Source organism: Ipomoea triloba, chromosome 8, assembly GCF_003576645.1.
Source record: "Ipomoea triloba cultivar NCNSP0323 chromosome 8, ASM357664v1".
NCBI lineage: Eukaryota > Viridiplantae > Streptophyta > Magnoliopsida > Solanales > Convolvulaceae > Ipomoea > Ipomoea triloba.
Window position 1 is genome coordinate 17,696,226 of NC_044923.1, and position 14,101 is coordinate 17,710,326.

The following is a 14,101-nucleotide window of genomic DNA, read 5'->3' on the forward strand; positions in this document are numbered from 1 at the left end:
TGTTGGTCCCAAGGGGATGGGGTACAAGTCTAGAGGGGGGGGGGGTGAATAGACTTGTACAAGATTTTGCAAATCTTTTCGACCTCTCGTGTGTATTGAACTTAGGATGTTTAGGTTCGATACCTCACGAGGTNGATGTTTAGGTCCGATACCTCACAAGATGAAGACAAAGTTTTGTGCGCAGCGGAAAAGTTATCCCCTTTTAGTTAGCACGAGTTTGAGTTAGTTCGAGAGGTGCGGTTATATGCAGTGCAGTTCGAGAGTTAGATAGCGAGAGATAAAAGCAGAAAGTAAATGCGAGAGAGATTTTTAAGTGGTTCGGCCAACCCGCCTACGTCCACTCTTCTTCCAGAAACTCCCTGGAAGGATTGCACTAAAACTTCCCTTTTTAGTACAATATCGAGCGCTTGAGCTTTGATCACGAAGCCCGCCTCAAGCCTCAGGTTTTTCGCCCCGCTTCTTGTTACTCCACCTATCGAGCACTTGAGCTTTGATCACCAAGCCCGCCTCAAGCCTCAGGATCTTCACAAGACAGCTCCCAGGTTACTCCGCCTCTCCTCAGGTTTTTCTCCCCGCTTCCAGTTACTCCACCTCTCGAGCACTTGAGCTTTGATCACCAAGCCCGCCTCAAGCCTCAGGATCTTCACTAGACAGCTGCCAGGCTACTCCGCCTCTTCTTGCTTAATCCAAAGCAAGGACCTTTGGTTGTCACAGTTGAGTGTAACAAGCTCCAATCTGACCAAAAGCTATCGTTGAATCAANNNNGTTACTCCACCTCTCGAGCACTTGAGCTTTGATCACCAAGCCCGCCTCAAGCCTCAGGATCTTCACTAGACAGCTGCCAGGTTACTCCGCCTCTTCTTGCTTAATCCAAAGCAAGGACCTTTGGTTGTCACAGTTGAGTGTAACAAGTTCCAATCTGACCAAAAGCTATCGTTGAATCAACTTCGATGTAGAGCAGCTTCAGTCACCTTCTAGATGTATAGCAGTTTAAGCTTTGTAACTCTCTCAAACACTAAGATGTGTTTTTCTCGCTGTTTTGAATATCAGGATGATATTCCAAGTTGAGCACTTGCACTTTTGAACGTTTTAATCAGACACCTCTTAAGTTTTTTGAATGAACCAACTAACTTCTTCCTTTTTCGTTTTTTTCTTTTTGTGTCTTCACATCCTTTTTATATGAGAGTTGAGGAATAATTCCGTTGGAGGGAAAATTATTCCGTTTGAAATCTGTCTCCCATGCTATGTATGGGACTTGCATCTTTTCAGCATTTTTCATGGAGTGGTGGTCTTGTAACTTGAACCTTTTGTTTGGTAGTGGATATTCCATAATCCACTTTCTTGAGTCCATGCTCCACTTGCTACTTTTGGTAAAAGTTACTCTTTTTAAATTCCCATTGATCCTCGTTTTAGGGAATAAGACCGACTTTGGATTAGTGCACCTTCTATCCGTTTGTTGTGGAATTCTGATGTGGCATCCACTTCTGGCACCTCCTTAATATTTTATCTCCATGATATTCTTCTTCTCCAAACTTTATTCATGCTTCCTGACCGTCATTCAGCCTTTTTGGAGAAATGTCAATTTATCGAGACCAAGGTTGATGTCTCGATTGTTTGATGTCTTGATCTCCATGTATCGAGAGATCTATCTCTCGAACTCTGCTTATGTCTCGAACTGGGTTGTTGTATCGAGAGATCCTATCTCTCGGACTCTGCTTATGTCTCGAGACTTAGTTGATGTCTCGCAGACCCTTATTCCTCCAGTGTTGTCCCGTGCCTTCTTCTGATCTATCTATAAGATTACAACACGAGACTTTCTAAGATGTTCACACAAGTTTACCTTAAGCTTAAATATTTTCCGAGTTGAGCTCAAGTTACCCGGTTGTATTTTCGCTCTTAGTTTACTTGTCGAACTTACATATAATTTCTATCTTTCGAGACTTTGGGGATTTTAGGTTACATTTGGTATCATCAAAACCTATTACAATATGTTCCTAACACTTCCAATCATAGATCATCACTCCATTTTAGAATATTTCTCTCTCTAGGTTTTAGCTCTCAATTCTCTCCATTCCATAGCTCGATTGCAATCCAATTTCATGTTACATAGCTAGATTTAGAGAGGAATTCACACTTCAAGTTTGTATTGATCAAGTTTACTCAAGAATTCTACTTCAAATTCAAGTAAAGTTTCAATCCTATTCTTGCATTTCAATTCTTAATTGTTGATTTGATTTTATTGCTTTGATTAGTTCAATTGCATCTTTGATTTCAATTCTAGATATGAGTAGCTAGATCTTTCTGAGGATTTGAATCAATTAGTCTTGCATAATCTCCCTTGAGTTCTAAAAGTTCTTAAACCTAGGGTTGGATAATGCTTGTTTGATGATTGATTGTGGATTGGGATGATTGTCTTGACTTTATGTCATCAAGGATCCGGTTGCCATAGAGGATTAGGATAGGAACACTCACCTACGAGAGTAGGGAGTGTACCTAGCCCTCACCATTCCCGTTTCCATCTCACCTTTGAGAAAAAGGGAGGTCGGAAGACAAGAGGCACACCAAGTGTTTGATGAAATGCCTCTTCTAGCCTAGTGATTATGAGAATAAGGCTAAGGCATGGGAGAGAGACCATTGACCACAAGAGTGGCATTGGCACTTGTGATCTTGTCTCAATCGTGTCAAATGAGCGTTGCTACATCCTAGGACTATAGGAAATCGAGGGTGAACATGTTTGATGAGTTGATTCGAATCCCCTTTCCCATTAATTGTTTCATATTCTTTTGCAATAGTTGTTTTGTTCTTAGCATGATTCACACACACAATTGCTTGGGACTAGCTTTCAAACACTTGTAGCCCTTGTGCTTAATCCGCTTGCTTGCCAATTCCCTTACGCCTTCCTAGAGGACGGCATCCTTCACTCACCACTACACTTCACTCGCATCCATCACACACGTTGAAAAACACGCTTTTCACATTGGCTCAAGTTCATTTTTGCATTTTTAATTGTTTATCGTTTGCGTATAATATTGTTTATATTTCGATCAACTTATGTGTAGTTTTCGTGGGCAATGTACTCGCATGCACCGTAGCCTCCGCATGTGTGCGTTTGCACTATTGGTCATCGTTGCTGGGTTTTTGTCATTTGTGTGTACCTCATCGTGGCCTAGTGCATACTTTGTGTTTATGTGATGTGTGTGTACATTGTAAACTTGGACTATAGTACGTATGCGTGCGCATTTGCTTGTGGTGGTGCTTGATGTGTATGTGTGCATTTCAATGTGAACATGTGCACACTGCAATTTTAGAGTGTGCATAGTGTAATGTATAAGTGTGGTGTGTGTGCATGTGTTTCAAGGTACATTCTACGCTACACATGATGTTGTGCACTCGTGTGTGTGTGTGTGTATGTATATATATATATATATGTATATATATATATATATATATATGTATGTATGTATATATATATATATATATATATATATATATACTAGCTCCGTCTCATTTTGGTTGTCTGGTTCGTTTAACGAGGTTTGACTGAAATTATTTTTAATCCAATTTTTTACAATATTAAGTTTAACATTAATATATAAAATTTATATTTTAGAAACCACATTAAAAGTACTATTAAACACAAAAAAATAAATTTAAAATAACAAAACATTACTAAAGAAAATAAGCAATGAAGAAAGAATTGGTTTCAATGAATACTAAATAAGACAGGCAAAATGAGACAGCGGTAGTATATATATATATATATATATATATATATTCTATTCAAATGTGGTCGCGCCTTCCCGTGGGGTATACACCACTATGTATATAAATATACACCACTCAATGTTAGAAAATGCACCACAATAAAAATACACAAAAACACCAAAAAACACACCACACACCCAAAATAATGCACCATAACTTCCCTGCCTCACCTAATGGTGCATTTCCTAACACTGTGTGGTATATATTTGCATACTTAGTGGTATGTTTTTTGGTGATGGGTACCTAATGATGAATATTTGTGTGTGCATTTTTTAACATTGAGTGGTGTATATTTGTATACATAGTGGTGCGGCCGCACTGACCCCATATTAAGGCGCGGTCACACCTGATTATAACTATAACTATATATATATATATATATATATATATATATATATATGAATGTTAGAAAATTATCTTCTAGTGTTTGGATGAATGTCAAAAAATTATCTTCTTTTTTTTTTAGCTCAAATTTAAGAAATTGCATTTTTCTGTTTGGTTCATTTTTTTTATAAAGAAAATGAACATATTATTTGTTATAATAATAATAACATGCGGTGATGGTGGTGGTGTGGTGATGGTGGTAGTAGTGGTGATGGTGGTAGTAGTGTGATAGTGGTGGTGGTGGTGGTGGAGGTGGAGGCGACGGTGACCGGTGTTGATGGTGGTGATGGTAGTGTTGATGATGGTGGTGGTGTGGTAGCAGTGGTGGGGGTGGTGTGGTTGTGATTTTGATTGTGACGGTGGTGGGGGCTGGTGGTAATAATAATAATTTGGAAACTAAATTAACAAGGAAGTGGGTGATGAAGAAAGAAATAGAAAACTAAGAATTCAAAAAATGTCTTTCGAGTTTCGACTAACAAACTAGAAAGATTTTTTTTATTATTATCAAATTGAGAATTTTTTCATTGTCCATAATAAATATTTTTCTTTGATTTCATTTTCTAGAATACTCAGACATGAAAAATTCAGAAAAGGACTTCCATAAATCATTTTTTAGGTTTTCAAACGAATCCTAAATCTTGCTAAATTGCCTTAAACAATTGAACCCCGCCTAATAAAGTTATGACCCAAACGGCCCAACCTGATATTATATGACATTTTTTAGACAAAAATGTACATTTTAATATAGTAAATATATATTATTTGTATATTGAATGCAAATTATTTGATAATATACAAAATAATATATATTAAATACACGTATAATGTAAATTTTATTATGTGTGAATTATGGTCTATGAAATAAGGGATAAACTACAAATAAATTATTATTTGGGAACAAGCAATTAAGCCATCGAACTCGAATAACTTTCAATAAGCCACTGAACTCGAAAAAATAAAGCAATTCAGCCAAGGAAAATGGGAAAAAAATAGCAATTAACCCATTTTTAACATGTCATTTGCATTTTTCGGCCACCGTTGATAACTTTCGGCATCGGCGGGCGACCAGACTCTCGCTGGGTGGCCGGTGTCGGAAAATGCAAATGACTTGTTAAAAATGGGTTAATTTCCTCTTTTTTTTTTTTCCGGTTTCAGTGGCTTAATTGCTTTGTTTTTCTGAGTTCAATGACTTATTTGGATGTTATTCAAATTTGGTGGCTTAATTGCTTGTTTCTAAATTGTACAATGACTTATTTGTAGTTTATCCCATGGAATAATGATTGGACATTATATTAAAGAAACTATTTTTAAATATTTTTTTTTTTTGAAAAAAAAAAGTGGAAAAAGAATAGAAGATATATCATTGACGGCCGGAAACTTGCTCTCTCCCGCCATGGCCATACAGTCTGTTCTCTCCCTCTCTTCTCATCCTTTCACCTTTCGCTCTCAGTCAAACAAGCCTTCTGCACTTATACTCTGTAAGCCACTTCTCCATGTCCAAAACCTAGGGTTCTGCTTCATAAGGCCACTGCAGCATTCTCGAACTGTCAACAAGTGTCCGAGGTCTGTTTTGCCGGTGGAGTCTCAAATCTCCGACGAAGGCGAAGACGACGAAGAAGAAGAAGATGAAGAGGAGGAGGAAGAAGAGGAAGACGACGATGCTGATGACGAAGAAGCTGCGGAAGAGTATGGCGTCATTTCAGCTGAGGTTTCCGACGGAGGCGAAGAAAGTGAGTACGAAAGTTTTGACGCTGCGAATTCGATTGATGTGGCGAGAGAGGATAAATTGAAGTTTGAGGAATTTAAATGGCAGAGAGTGGAGAGGATTTGTAGGGACGTTCGAGAATTCGGAGAAGGAATTATCGACGCTAACGAACTTGCTTCAGTTTACAATTTCCGTATTGATAAGTTCCAGGTAAATTTATTACTCCGTAATTTTATTTTATTTTATTTTATAGTTATTATCATTTTGTTATAACTAGAAGTGTGAAGTTTGGATTAAAAAAACTGTTTAGAGATTGGCGATTCAAGCGTTTCTACGAGGCTCTTCAGTTGTGGTGTCTGCGCCAACAAGTAGTGGCAAAACTTTAATTGCTGAAGCTGCCGCTGTTGCGACAGTGGCAAAAGGAAGGAGATTGTTCTACACTACTCCTCTTAAGGCTTTGTCAAATCAGAAATTTCGCGAATTCCGGTACAGAATTTTCTGGAATTGATTTTAAAAAAAAAATCAATTCATAACATGCACAAATTATAGCATGTTTCTTTTGCTTTCTATTATTTTGGCTATAGAATTATTAACGGTTGTCTTTACAGGGAGACATTTGGTGATAGTAATGTTGGGCTTATTACAGGAGATTCAGTGATAAATAAAGATGCTCAGGTTTTAATTATGACTACTGAGATTTTGCGCAATATGTTGTATCAGAGGTACATTAGATCATTTGGTTATACTTCTCTGATTTTAATTTTTCTATAAGACTATAACACATCTTCACTTAAATCCACTTGCCAAATAAAGTAGATAAGGAAGCACATGGGCGTGTCACATAATTTTTCTCATTTGTTTCTGTACTGTAGTTGCTCAGTTAATTTGTAGCTGAACATCCATTTAGGCTTCTTACTGTCAATACAATATTTTCTTTGTAATATTCAATTCCCTTTTTATTATCTTCATCCGCTTGTTAAGTGATGGCTTTCATTCTTCTAGTTCCAAGAAAACAATTCCTTTGGTAGTTGTCCTGACTTGAGCCAGCATGCTGATCATCTGTTGACAGATCATAGGATGCTTAATGGACTGTGTGGAATATACCGTAGATAAGTAGATTTTTATTTTGTCATATTTGAGACAAATATGTTTGATGTCTATTTACAGACTAGTCTAAATGTAAATTCACAAATAGGATGAAGAAGCATGATTTTCATACTAATAGGGAGATTGAGATATTTTAGATCTCTGCATTCGCATTAAAAGCTGTCACATTTTTTTCTTATTTAATTTCTTTTTATGCATTGTACAGTGTTGGAATGGTTTCATCAGACAGTGGACTTCTACATGTTGATGTGATTGTTTTGGATGAAGTACATTATTTGAGTGACATATCTCGGGGTACTGTCTGGGAAGAAATTGTATGTGTTTTCTAGATAGGTGCTCGTACTTCATACATTGATTTGAGATACATGGTCTCACTTGTCTAAGTTCATTAGGTTATTTATTGCCCAAAAGAAGTTCAACTTATATGTCTGTCAGCAACTGTCGCTAATCCAGATGAGTTGGCTGGTTGGATAGGTCAGGTACTGCAACTTTAACATGCCTAGTTCACTCTAGTCTATCTTTAACCTTTCTTTGTCTTTATAGGAGATAAAATATATCTTGGTAATGCCTTCACAGTCATTTCTGTTTTGCATAACAATGAAATTGTGCTATCACTTAACTCCTTATTGATCTCTTTTAGTCACTAATTCTTTGTTTCACACATTTTGATTCAAGAGAGTGTTACACTTCACAATTCTGGTTTATGGCATAGCCAATATCTTTTATTTATTTTTCATGAATTATTACGTTGAAACTTTGGGCTGCACTTCTAGCTGTGCTTATTCACTATCTCATGCTTTTATTCTTTCAGTTCCCTGATTCTTGTAAAACTGGATTAGTGACATCAGCCATTCTTTTAATTTCATGATTTTTCAAGATTCATGGTAGAACTGAGTTGGTGACATCACTCAGACGTCCAGTTCCCCTGACAAGGCACTTCTCAACTAAACCAGCTTTACTACCTCTTCTTAATGAAAAAGGCACAAGCATGAGCAGGTAAACATTCTCTAGTATGAGTTGGGTGTTGCAAATAAAATTTCCATTTGAAGCACATAATATTATGGTTTATGACCAATTTTTTTATTAATATTTAAACATGTGATGCTCAATAAAACCTCATCAGGCTTTTGTCGTGCTTATTGATTAGATGGAGTTACTTGGTTTTTGAATGTATTTAACAGTGTTAGAGCCCCTATTCTTGAAATTGTTTGAAAGAAAAATGAACCAATTAATATTTTGATGCTAATCACTTTTCAAGCATCTTCTGCCACATTTTATTGTTATGGTTCAAAAAAACAGATCTGAAGTGCTTCATTGTCACTATGAATGCACACCCTAGAGAAAAAATAACTCTAATTACAAATGTTATATGAAATTGCCAGTCTCATATGGAGAAAATTTTGTATCTTAGTAACAAAAACAAATTCTGGTGGCAATTTTGATGTTTTTTCTGACTGGAGCAGGAGTTTATCACTCAATTATTTACAACTTGATGAATCAGAAGCTACATTACAGAAGGGTGAACGGTCTAGAAGGAGAAATTCAAGAAGACGTGGAAGTGATGTAAATCCACTCTCAAAGAATGAGATATCTGCTCTTCGCCGCTCACAGGTAAAGGCCAAATCCTGGTGAATTAGCAATTGCCTTTTTCCTTGCACTTATTCCATCTAAATAAGAGTTGTATTTTTTATTTTCCACTATTCAGGTGCCCCAGATTATGGACACATTATTGCAGCTAAAGGCAAGGGATATACTTCCAGCAGTGTGGTTTATCTTTAGTAGGAAGGGATGTGATGCAGCTGTTCAGTATCTTGAAAACTGTAAGCTACTTGATGAGTGTGAAGTGAGCGAAGTTGAACTGGCTTTGAAGAGGTTCCGCATTCAATATCCTGATGCAGTGAGAGAATCCTCTGTGAAGGGCCTTCGGCGAGGGTTGGCTGCACATCATGCTGGCTGTCTTCCCTTGTGGAAATCATTTATTGAAGAGCTATTTCAGCGAGGACTTGTTAAAGTTGTCTTTGCAACAGAGACACTTGCTGCTGGAATTAACATGCCTGCTAGGACAGCTGTTATTTCATCTCTCAGCAAGAGGGGAGACAGTGGACGTGTCCTGTTAAGCTCAAATGAATTGTTCCAAATGGCTGGGCGAGCTGGTCGAAGGGGTATTGATGAATTGGGTCATGTAGTTCTTGTTCAGACTCCATATGAAGGTCCTGAAGAGTGCTGCAAACTAATATTTTCTGGACTTCAACCCCTTGTCTCACAATTTACTGCTTCCTATGGCATGGTGCTAAATCTTCTAGCGGTATGTACTTCAACATAATATTTCTTCAGGTTCATTTATCTCAATTTGGTTGATGGATTTATGGATAATTCTTCTCCAGGGGGCCAAAGTTACTCGTGGATCAATGGAATCAGATGAACTGAAAATCTCACGAGGAGGACGGACTTTGGAAGAAGCAAGGAAATTAATTGAGCAGAGTTTTGGAAATTATGTAGGGAGCAACGTTATGGTTGCTGCAAAAGAAGAGCTTGCTAGAATTGAGAAGGAGATTGAGATGCTAACTTCTGAAATAAGTGACGAAGCAATTGATAGAAAAATCCAGAAGCTCTTGTCACAATCGGCTTATCAGGAGATTTCCAATCTTCAGGAGGAATTAAAAGTATGTACATCACTTCAAGTCTTTTAGTCTCTCTACTCATTCCAAAAAATTCTAAGTTCAGATATAAATCCATCAAGTAGTTTATGCCCCTATTCATATATCTAGCCAACATCATGTGCCATAGATGGCTCTCTTGTTTATCTAGTTTTCTATCATCCAGCCCCTAGTCTTTTCTGTTGTTTATCTAGTTCTCTCTCTCTCTCTCTCTCTCAAATGCATTTCACCTTTAATTAATAGGAATATACTACTGCCAATCTTTCATTTAGGACAATTGCACTTGCTTTTCTTTTAGGCAGAAAAACTCTTGCGTACTGAACTGCGGAGAAGAATGGAACTGGAGAGAATGTTTTCTTTGAAACCTTTGTTGAAGGAACTGGAGGATGGGCATCTGCCATTTGTGTGCTTGCAGTACAATGATGCTGATGGGGTTCAACATTTAGTTGCTGCTGTTTATTTGGGCAATGTTGATGCTTTAAGTGCTTCAAAACTTAAGAATGTGGTATGTATTATCATGCTCAAACAAAAAATATTTTGGTCTTTATATCATTGTTCAATTGAGAACACTTTTTCATCCTTGTTCAGGTTCACCACTCTGATTTGTTTGCTATAAATATGGAAGTAGAAAGTAATGAAAATGGTGGTATTGAAGGTGAAGATAATTCCAAACCATGCTACCATGTGGCTCTTGGTTCAGACAACTCTTGGTACCTTTTCACCGAAAAGTGGATTAGAACACTATACAGAACAGGCTTCCCAAATGTTGCCTTAGCTCATGGTGATGCCTTGCCTCGTGAAATTATGACAGAACTTGTTGAGAAGGGGGATATGCAATGGCAGAAGCTGGCAGAGTCAGGATTTGGAGGTTTATGGTGCATGGAGGGATCTTTAGAGACATGGTCTTGGAGTTTAAATGTGCCAGTCTTGAGTACTCTCTCTGAGGATGATGAGGTAATTCTATGTATCAACATGGCTTAATAATGCAATAATGCATTGATATTTCCTTTATATGGCATCATTTTGATTTGTATGAAAGTTCGCCTGCCCAATTTTATTTCATTGTTCATGACATGAATTTACCAGAATGTGTCCCTTTTTTTGTTTTATTTTTGGTAGGGTTTAGGATTCCAAAAATCCATGCTTCTCTTTTAATGGACACATTGAAGCATGTATTTAATACTCCTATTCCATTTTTTGCATCCTATTTTGGGTCCCCCAGTATCTACTTGATATAAATATGGCCAAGTTTGAAGACATCTTTAAAACTTTTGATACTTTTGAGTTAAGTAGTGTTTTTCATTTAGTTTTGTGATATATAACATTTATTTTTAAAGATAAAATTTATTAATATCTAAACTTAAATAAGAAGTCAGTCAACTAATCCAGAAAACAGTACATGACATACAGAATGGGATGGTGGGAGTACCAATTCGTTTCCATTTTATAAATCTACTAGGTTTTGCTGCTTCAAGAGTCATTAGATTTTCTTTTGATGGAATACTGCTAATGCCTGTGAACACACAGTTGACTTTAAAGAAGAAAATACTGATTGGTTAACTTTTGTGGTTAGGTCCTCGAATTTTCTCAAGCTTACAAGGACATAGTAGAATGCTATAAAGATCAAAGAAATAAAGTTTCTCGTTTGAAGAAAAAGATAGCACGATCAGAAGGATTTAAAGAGTATAAGAAGATTGTAGATATGGCTGGATTCACAGAGGAGAAGATTCGAAGGTTGAAGGTTAGGTCAAATCGATTGATTAACCGCATACAACAGATTGAGCCAACTGGCTGGAAGGAGTTTTTGCAGGTACTACAATCTGGATAATTGCCCTTGTTCTCTCTTATTCAAAATGCTGATACTGGATGGTGTCCTAGAGGCTGCTACTACCCTGATTTTAGGAATATACTTTTGAATATATTTCTTTTCTTTTCCCAAAAAGGAGGAAAAATTAATCCTTTCTTGATGCATACTATAGGTCAGCAATGTTATTCATGAAAGTAGGGCATTGGATATCAATACACATGTTATATTTCCACTTGGTGAAACTGCGGCAGCAATTCGAGGAGAAAATGAACTCTGGCTTGCCATGGTTCTTCGAAATAAATTATTGCTGGGCTTAAAGCCTGCACAACTTGCTGCTGTTTGTGGAAGTCTAGTTTCTGAAGGGATTAAACTTCGGCCTTCAAAGAATAACAGGTACTCCGTATTTTATTTGTTTTCAGGGTACATAGCTCTTAAATTCAACATGCTGATAAATTGGGGTTGTAATAAGGATACTATAAGACACTATGCAGTTTGCATCACTTATAAAATAGCTAGAAAGAATGTGATATATCTTCTGTCTACAGTTATATATATGAACCCTCTGCCATTGTCTTGGATGTCATCAACTTATTAGAAGAACAAAGAACCTCACTTCTCGAACTTCAAGAGAAGCATGGAGTAAGGGTGAGTGTTTCAACTGGTATGGTAATCTTTCAATGGCTCTCTTCTTTGCTTATAAAGCGATGAATTAAATTTGTTAATGTCACAGATACCATGCTGCTTGGATAGCCAATTTTCTGGCATGGTTGAAGCTTGGGCTTCTGGTTTAACTTGGAAGGAGATTATGATGGACTGTGCTATGGATGAAGGAGATTTAGCCCGCCTTTTAAGAAGATCGATTGATATATTGGCTCAGGTATGCAGGAAATTTCTACCCTCCAGACAGTGGGGAAAGGTGGTTAAATATTCAGAGGAGTTTGTGTAGTGACCAAACACTTCAGTATATACATAGCCCTTCAGTTCTTATTACTCTGATTTTATTCTCTTTCATTATACTTTCCTTATTTCCTAATTGGCTTTCTGTTTTGTTGCAGGTTCCTAAATTGCCCGATATTGACCCACTGCTGCAAAGCAATGCCAAAAGTGCATCCAGTGTGATGGACCGTCCACCAATAAGTGAACTGGCTGGATGAAATTGATTCCAATATAATGCTCTATAGGAATTATTCTTTCCCTCGTAAGAGTAACGCAACTTCAAGCCAGGTATTTTAAATCACATTGCAAGTGGAAGATAGATATGACAAAGTTGTCTTGTTTAGAAGGCCCTTGCTCTCAAGTTTCCACTTCAAAGTTCATATGCCCTAGAATTCTTGTTAACAGATTTCAGACTCATTTTTGATATTATGTATTTTTTTTTGGGTCCTCAATTGTACTAATTTAACACCAACTATCAATACAAGTTCAGAAAACCAGTAGAAAGTTCACTTTCCGTTAATATGCATTGTGGAAAGAGTGAAATAGCAAGAGATTGTATTATTTTTCTGAACGTTTTCACAAATTTCTTACCAGATGCTGATTGGGACAGTTCAGAAAGCGGATCCTAACTAGCTGCAACCCTCATCGAATTCAAGAGTCTTGCCCGCTAGGTGGAGATTCATATAACTAATTGCTTGAAGAATGCATTGGGGTAACAAATTTTTCACTGGAGTCATCAAGTAATACAAGGCAAAGTTGTTGAAGTGTTAGGTTGTGACAAACTACAGAATGGGTGGACTAGTCTACTACAGGTTTGGTTTGACACACAGAACATTGTCTGAGTATCCATTTATGTATGTAGAATTTAAGATTTCAAGTTCATTTTTTGACTATTTTAGAATAAAATGAAATTGACATTACCAGTTCCTTGTACCTCTCCTTCACTGTGGACCTTGTTATGTCTAGACTAAGTAAAAAAATGTAAAAGAATTCTCAGCTTTTCTATTCTGCAGACTGCAGAGTGGATGACCTTACTGTAAAGTGAAATCCAAAAATTAAAAATCACTTTCCACTATCAATTATCAAGTCTGGCTTCAACTGTTGTACAATAAACTATAACCCAAAAGTGTGGTCGATTATGCTGAGCAGTGTTTCCTCTCTCACTCTCTCTCTCTCTATTTATTTTGGAAAAGCCCATTAAGCCCTAATTGGGCTCCACATTAGTCTCTTTTTTTGTGGTCCTAAAAGCTATAGATGATCAGGATCTGGGGTTTATAAACCTACTAGTTGTGACTTGTGAGGACCAAATCTGTAACATAAAGTAATGGAGTGTGTTTGAAAATCAGGAAAATAACTTCTCTGAAAAATCTCATTTTTCAGAAAATATTTTTATTTCTCATGTTTGATTGCATTTCAAAAAATTGTCTTTGTGTGTTTGGTTTATTTTTTGAAAAATAAGCAGAATTTTATAATTAAAATTTTAATTGTTGTTAACTAAAAAAGATTTGACAACAATTATGTTTTGTCCAACTATTTTTTTTTAATAAAAAACAATTTTTTTTAAAAGAGTACTAGTTTCCGGCAGAAACCAGTCTGGTTTCGTCGGAAATCAATCAAGGTAGAAAGCAGAGGATGGCGGAAGAAAGTCGATGAAGCATTCTCGGAAGAAATCCGAGGAAGCATTCTTGGAAGACGTAGTTGGATCCGAAAAATGACTAACCTAAAAAAAGGGAAAGTCAT

The 14,101-nt window shown here is 36.8% G+C and overlaps 1 protein-coding gene across 1 annotated transcript; it reads left to right on the forward strand.

The window, feature by feature from the left end:
- Positions 1 to 5,519: 5,519 nt before the first annotated feature.
- Positions 5,520 to 13,436, forward strand: LOC116027306 (DExH-box ATP-dependent RNA helicase DExH15 chloroplastic). Its single transcript, XM_031268855.1, has 17 exons — positions 5,520 to 6,064; positions 6,165 to 6,340; positions 6,463 to 6,576; positions 7,167 to 7,275; positions 7,354 to 7,440; positions 7,839 to 7,957; positions 8,425 to 8,572; positions 8,667 to 9,266; positions 9,346 to 9,624; positions 9,917 to 10,123; positions 10,207 to 10,572; positions 11,192 to 11,428; positions 11,598 to 11,818; positions 11,971 to 12,070; positions 12,156 to 12,302; positions 12,481 to 12,649; positions 12,956 to 13,436. The coding sequence occupies exons 1-16, from the start codon at positions 5,543 to 5,545 to the stop codon at positions 12,577 to 12,579; spliced, it is 3,531 nt and encodes a 1,176-aa protein (XP_031124715.1). The 5' UTR covers positions 5,520 to 5,542; the 3' UTR covers positions 12,580 to 12,649; positions 12,956 to 13,436.
- Positions 13,437 to 14,101: the final 665 nt, after the last annotated feature.

Coding starts and splice junctions, on each gene's coding strand:
- LOC116027306 (XM_031268855.1), top strand. CDS start 5,543: ATGGCCATACAGTCTGTTCTCTCCCTCTCTTCTCATCCTTTCACCTTT. Junction 9,267..9,345: donor TGGTGCTAAATCTTCTAGCG/GTATGTACTTCA, acceptor ATTCTTCTCCAG/GGGGCCAAAGTTACTCGTGG. Junction 11,429..11,597: donor GCTGGAAGGAGTTTTTGCAG/GTACTACAATCT, acceptor TGCATACTATAG/GTCAGCAATGTTATTCATGA.